General features: G+C 46.2%; 1 protein-coding gene across 1 annotated transcript; it reads right to left on the bottom strand.

The window, feature by feature from the left end:
* Window positions 1-497: 497 nt before the first annotated feature.
* Window positions 498-4,742, bottom strand: LOC149224098 (uncharacterized). Its single transcript, XM_089388082.1, has 2 exons — window positions 3,062-4,742; window positions 498-2,821 (listed from the first exon to the last, which is right to left on the bottom strand). Exons 1-2 carry the CDS (start codon window positions 4,740-4,742, stop codon window positions 498-500), a joined length of 4,005 nt encoding a protein of 1,334 aa, XP_089244208.1.
* Window positions 4,743-5,185: the final 443 nt, after the last annotated feature.

The raw sequence follows: 5,185 nt of genomic DNA, 5'->3' as shown, positions 1-5,185 counted from the left end.
GGTGCTCCAAATGACCACAATCTAGAATTTCTCCCCACCCACGCACAGTGCCGTGTCCAACAAGTCTATTCGAGCCTCTGTTATGCTCAGGATTAGTTTCCACCGAGGAGGAGGGCGAATTGACTGGGCGCTGAGTGGCGGAGCGGCCCCTGGAACCTCCCCGGCGACTGCTCATCCTGGGCCTCTCCCTTTGCATTGTCAAATTACCCTTCGGACCAGAATTCCACTGAGAAATTGTGCTCTGAACCAGAGAATGTTTCTCCGCTGCCAGCGTTTGCTTGGAATTCTTGCAGGAATGAATCCAGGCGACCGGGGGAGCGAAGATAATGAGCGCCATTTGCCTCGATCTCAGCTGCACAATGAATGCCCTCTGAACCAGCAATAAAACCAATTGAATTGAACCTCCCATCGCATTTAACTCCATTGCAGTCTGGGATGTCGTGGCTCGTCCGGGCTTACAGCTGCCCACGTGACGAGCCTCATCCGACACCTGCCCATCACGCCAGTTCATCACCCGCATCCGGGAGAGGGAAGTCTTTTTGCACCAGAGAGATGCAATCTCTTTTGAACTGAGCATCATCAACCTTGTCCAAGGAACCTGAGAAGTAAGGTGTCGACTGTAACACGCCCTGATTTGCCATTCGATCTGCTACCTGGTTAGCAGTTCTCCTTACATGATGGAAGGATATGTTATGGGGATCATGAAGCTTTTCCTCCAGGGATTCCAGGCGGCTTAGCAGCCTCCAGCTTGCTGCGATCTTGACTGCTTTGGCCCCTGCTTGTATTCTTTTAGCCGCCTCTATGAGTATAAAAGAATCGCCTTCAACTTCAAGTGGGGAGAAGTGTTGTTGTTCAGCGAGACATATTCCTTTCCAGAGACCTTCCAGTTCTGCCGCGTTGTTTGTATCTGTGCCTAATGAGCCATAGTATAGATGTACCACTTCTCCTGTGTGTCGTCTGATGACTCCCCCAAATCCTGCAGGGCCAGGGTTACCTTTGGCAGCTCCGTCGAAGTTCAGCTTGTATGAGTTGAGTGCAGGTGGGGACCATGAAGATTGAGAGGCGGGTCTAATAGATGGATTGGCAATTACCTTGATTAAGGCCGAGAGATCAAGATTCCATTCTTTCAGAATGCGGCGCTCCTGCTGAGTTTCAGGCATGTCATTGTCATTCCAGGCCCTGATGGTCAGGGTTTCTTGAATGTTTTTTTTGAGGATGAGCCAGAGGTCGTCTATAGATCTGGATGTGTTGTTGAAGATTCTGTGGTTGCGCTCCTTCCAGAGGGTCCAGTACAGAAAGCCTGGTGTAATACTCCACAAAGAGTTGAGAATCTGGCTTTTGAATGGTTTTTTGGCCCAGTTCCTTATATTTTCCGTTATATCCGCTTGTCTTTGGGTTACTCTCATGTTGCATTTGTCCACTTTCTCCCAGAGCTGCGTTGCTAATGGGCACACTTCCATTAGATGACTAATTGTTTCACAATTAATGTTGCAGTTTGGGCATCTAGAAGGCCCGACAAATCCTCTTTTTATCAGATTGTCCCAAGTAAGAATGCGTTTTCTGCTTAGTAGCCATAAGAAGGTAGAGATCTTGGGCCATAGCCCTGAGTGCCAAACTTGTTCCCAGATTTGATCCTTGACCGCCTGGAGATTGGAATAGCGCAGGTGATGGGCTTCCTTTGTGGTGAATGTTCCTTTGGTTGTGTAGCCCCATCGGAGTTTATCCTGCTGCTCGGAGTGGCGGATTTTCCTGCTTATGAGTTCCTGATCAATATCTGTATATTGTTCTCCCTGCCAATCTATTTGCCAGAGTCGTGCTGGTTTCCATGTCTGAAAGTCATGCTGTGTGGATGGCTGCCAGAACTGATGAACCTGTGTGATGCTCTCTTGCTTCATATGCTCTTGCCAAAGAGGTTTGTGAAACAAATTTGCAAGTTTAGGGAGTTGCTGCCAGGAGTCTTCCCAGAACCTGGCAATTTTGCCTGAGTGGATTTCCCAGAAACTATGTGCTTGTATGAAGCTGCTTTGAGTTTTTGCATTATTCCATATGAGAGATCCATGTGCTGTAGGGTTGATTCGGATGAGATCACTCCATTGGCTGCCGTTGGCGTATTTTGCTTGCCATAGTTGAGCCCATGGGGTATTTGGCTTGGAGACCCAATTCCACCAAATTCGTGCTCCCATTGTGTTATTGCTTTGAAGCGGGTCCCTAAGACCTAATCCGCCTTCTGATTTGGGTTTACAGACCTCTGACCAGTTGACAAGAGCCCACTTCCGATTCAGGCTTGTGGAGCCCCAGAGGAAGTTGCGTTGAAGATTGCGAATAGCTTTCAATACCCCTTTTGGAGCTGCCAGGATCGAGAAAAGATATAGCGGCATTGCTTGTAGTACTGATTTGATTAGGACTAGCCTACCTGCTAGATTTAAAGCTCGGAAAGTCCAGGATGAGAGTTTTGATTCAAGTTTATCCAAGAGAGTCCGCCATGACACCTGCTTGATGGCTGAGTCTGAAAGAGGAGCTCCCAGATATTTAGAGGGCAGGTGGGAGATTGTAAATCCCAGAATTCGGGCAATATTCCTTTGCGTGGAGGGAGGGGTATTGAAGAAGAAAAGTTGAGATTTTGCAGCATTGATGGAGGTGCCAGAGGCGTCAGAGAAGAGGGAGAGTAGTGATTTGAAAGCAGAGGCTTCTTTTGCGGAAGGGTGTCCGAAGAGCATAGTATCATCAACAAATTGCTGATGAGTCTGAGGAGATCGTCCATGGAGAGAGATGCCTTTGAGAGTTTGAGTGGAGACTGCCGATTTGAGGAGCCTGCTGAGCCCTTCAGCCATTAAAACGAAGAGAAAGGGTGACAGAGGATCCCCTTGCCTGATGCCACGCGAGGGCCGAAAGGGAGAAGAGGGAGAGCCATTCAGAAGGACAGAGAAGCTGGGAGAAGAGATTAGGTTCATGATCCATCTTGTCCAGGTTACATTGAATCCAAAAGCTAAGAGCATTTTGTGAATGAAATTCCAGCTAAGCTTATCAAAGGCTTTAGAGAGGTCTAATTTAAGAAGCATACCTGGTTTTTTGAGAAGCTTTAGAGAATGTATGACTTCGTTGGATAGAATTATTCCATCCATGATTTGCCGCCCTTCAACGTAACCTGTCTGTTCTGGAGAGATGAGCAGTGGAAGGAGCGGTTTGAGTCGATTCGCAATGACCTTTGAAATAAGTTTGTAAATCACATTGCACAGCGCTATTGGTCTGTATTTCTCAGGTTTGTTTGATGCCGCTTCTTTGGGTACCAATGCTATGAAGGTGGAGTTGAGGGCTGGGAGTACCCAGTGCATGCTTCGGGATTCCTCCACTAAGTCCCATACTTCAACTTTAATGAGTTCCCAAAATTCATGAAAGAAATTGGCGGTGAATCCGTCAGGCCCTGGTGCCTTGCCATCTTTGAGCTGAGCCATAGCTTCTTCTACTTCCTTTAAGGATGTAGTTTGGAGCAATTTGTTGTTGTGATCCTCATTTATAATTTTTGGAATATGCTGCGTGATAGCTCTGATTGCCTCATCCCGGTTTCCTTCAGGTTCTTTAAGAATGTCCTTGAAGTATCCTGTAAATTCTTTTTCCATGTCTTCATGAGCCTCAATTCTTTCCCCCTGTTGATTGTTGACAAAGGTGATGTTGTTGTGCATACGCCGTTGTATGGTGGTTTTGTGGAAAAATTTTGTATTTTTCTCTCCATCTTTGAGCCAGCTGATTCTAGATTTTTGTCGCCATAAAGTTTCCTCTTGTTTTTGGCGTTCTTCAATTTGATTCCAGAGGCTCTGCTCCTGTTGAGTTTGTTCTTCTGTGCGGCCTTCCAGAATGAGTGTTTGTTGTAGTGCTTTCATTTGCTGTTCCAATTTTTGTTTGCTCTCCTGTATGTTGCCAAAGTGAGTTCGGTTCCATACTTTAAGGACTTGTTTCAGATTTTTCAGCTTTTGTTGAAACTGGTACATCTTAGCTCCCGCAGGCGGGGTATAAGATGCCCATGCATTATTGACCACATCCTTGAAATTGGAGTTGTTGAGCCAGAAGGCCTCGAATCGAAAGGGTCTGTTGCAACGATTGCCTGGTCTGGACCATTGGAGCAGAATCGGCCAGTGATCTGAGCCTCCTTGGGGTATAATTGAGGCATTAAAGTCCCCTCCAAGGTGGATCGCATTGTCTGAAATTAAGAATCGATCTAGCCTTGAGGCGATGTAGTGAGCACCTCGGCGCTTGTTGGACCAGGTGAAGGTGCCATTGGAAGTGGGGATGTCCATGAGCTGATTATCTTGAAGGAATTGCTTGAAGCCGCTACTGTCACTATCGAGCCTGGTTCTGCCTCCTTGTTTTTCTTCCAAGGATTTTATTATATTGAAGTCGCCTCCTCCAATCCATAAGGGAAAGTGTCTATTGTGATTGAGAATGGAAATCGTGTCCAGGATATCCAATTTTTGCTGGATTATCTGCGGGAAGTATACATTGGTGAGATGCCCATGGATGTTGGTTCCGATGAGGTGGAAGGTGGCTTGAATTATATGAAGAGTGGCGTGAAAATTATCTAGTGAAACAATCTGCGGGTTCCATAGAATGGCTAGACCGCCTGAAGCCCCAGAGGCATCTACTGATACTGAGCTGCTGCCTGCCCATATTTTATTGCTTAGTCGGTCTATCACTGCACTGCTGCTTTTTGTTTCTTGAAGGAAAACTATAGCAGGTTTTTCTTGCATTATCAGGTTTTTGATCATTCTGTGTTTAGAGGGACTGTTGAGTCCTCTTACATTCCATGAAATGAGCTTCATGTAGACTGAGATTTTGGTTTATAGAACTTGGTCAACTTGGGGAATTGCCCCGAATCCATGAGTATTTCACCTACTATTATGGTTCTTTGAAGGTCTGTTTTTCTGCCCCTTTTTTTTGTATCTTTAAGGATCTTTTTTCCATCCCAGTGACTGCCTCCTTGTATTCCCAGGCTTTTATGGTGCTGCACCTTGGTAAGGACTCCTTCAAGTTTGTCTATTTGCCATGGGGGGATGGAGTTGTACTCTTTTTGTTTGCATGCTTTCTCAAGTTTGGAGATGTCTAGCTTGGAGATTTCAAGCTCTTCTAGATCTACGTCTTCCTGATCTTCCTCCATCTCTATTGGGGTGTTGTGGTCCTCCTCCGCTGCAAC

The sequence above is a fragment of the Pinus tabuliformis genome, chromosome Q (genome assembly GCF_031772625.1).
Source record: "Pinus tabuliformis cultivar Carrire ecotype Pingquan chromosome Q, CPIR1, whole genome shotgun sequence".
Classification (NCBI taxonomy): Eukaryota; Viridiplantae; Streptophyta; class Pinopsida; order Pinales; family Pinaceae; genus Pinus; species Pinus tabuliformis.
This window is presented reverse-complemented; position numbering and strand designations above follow the sequence as displayed.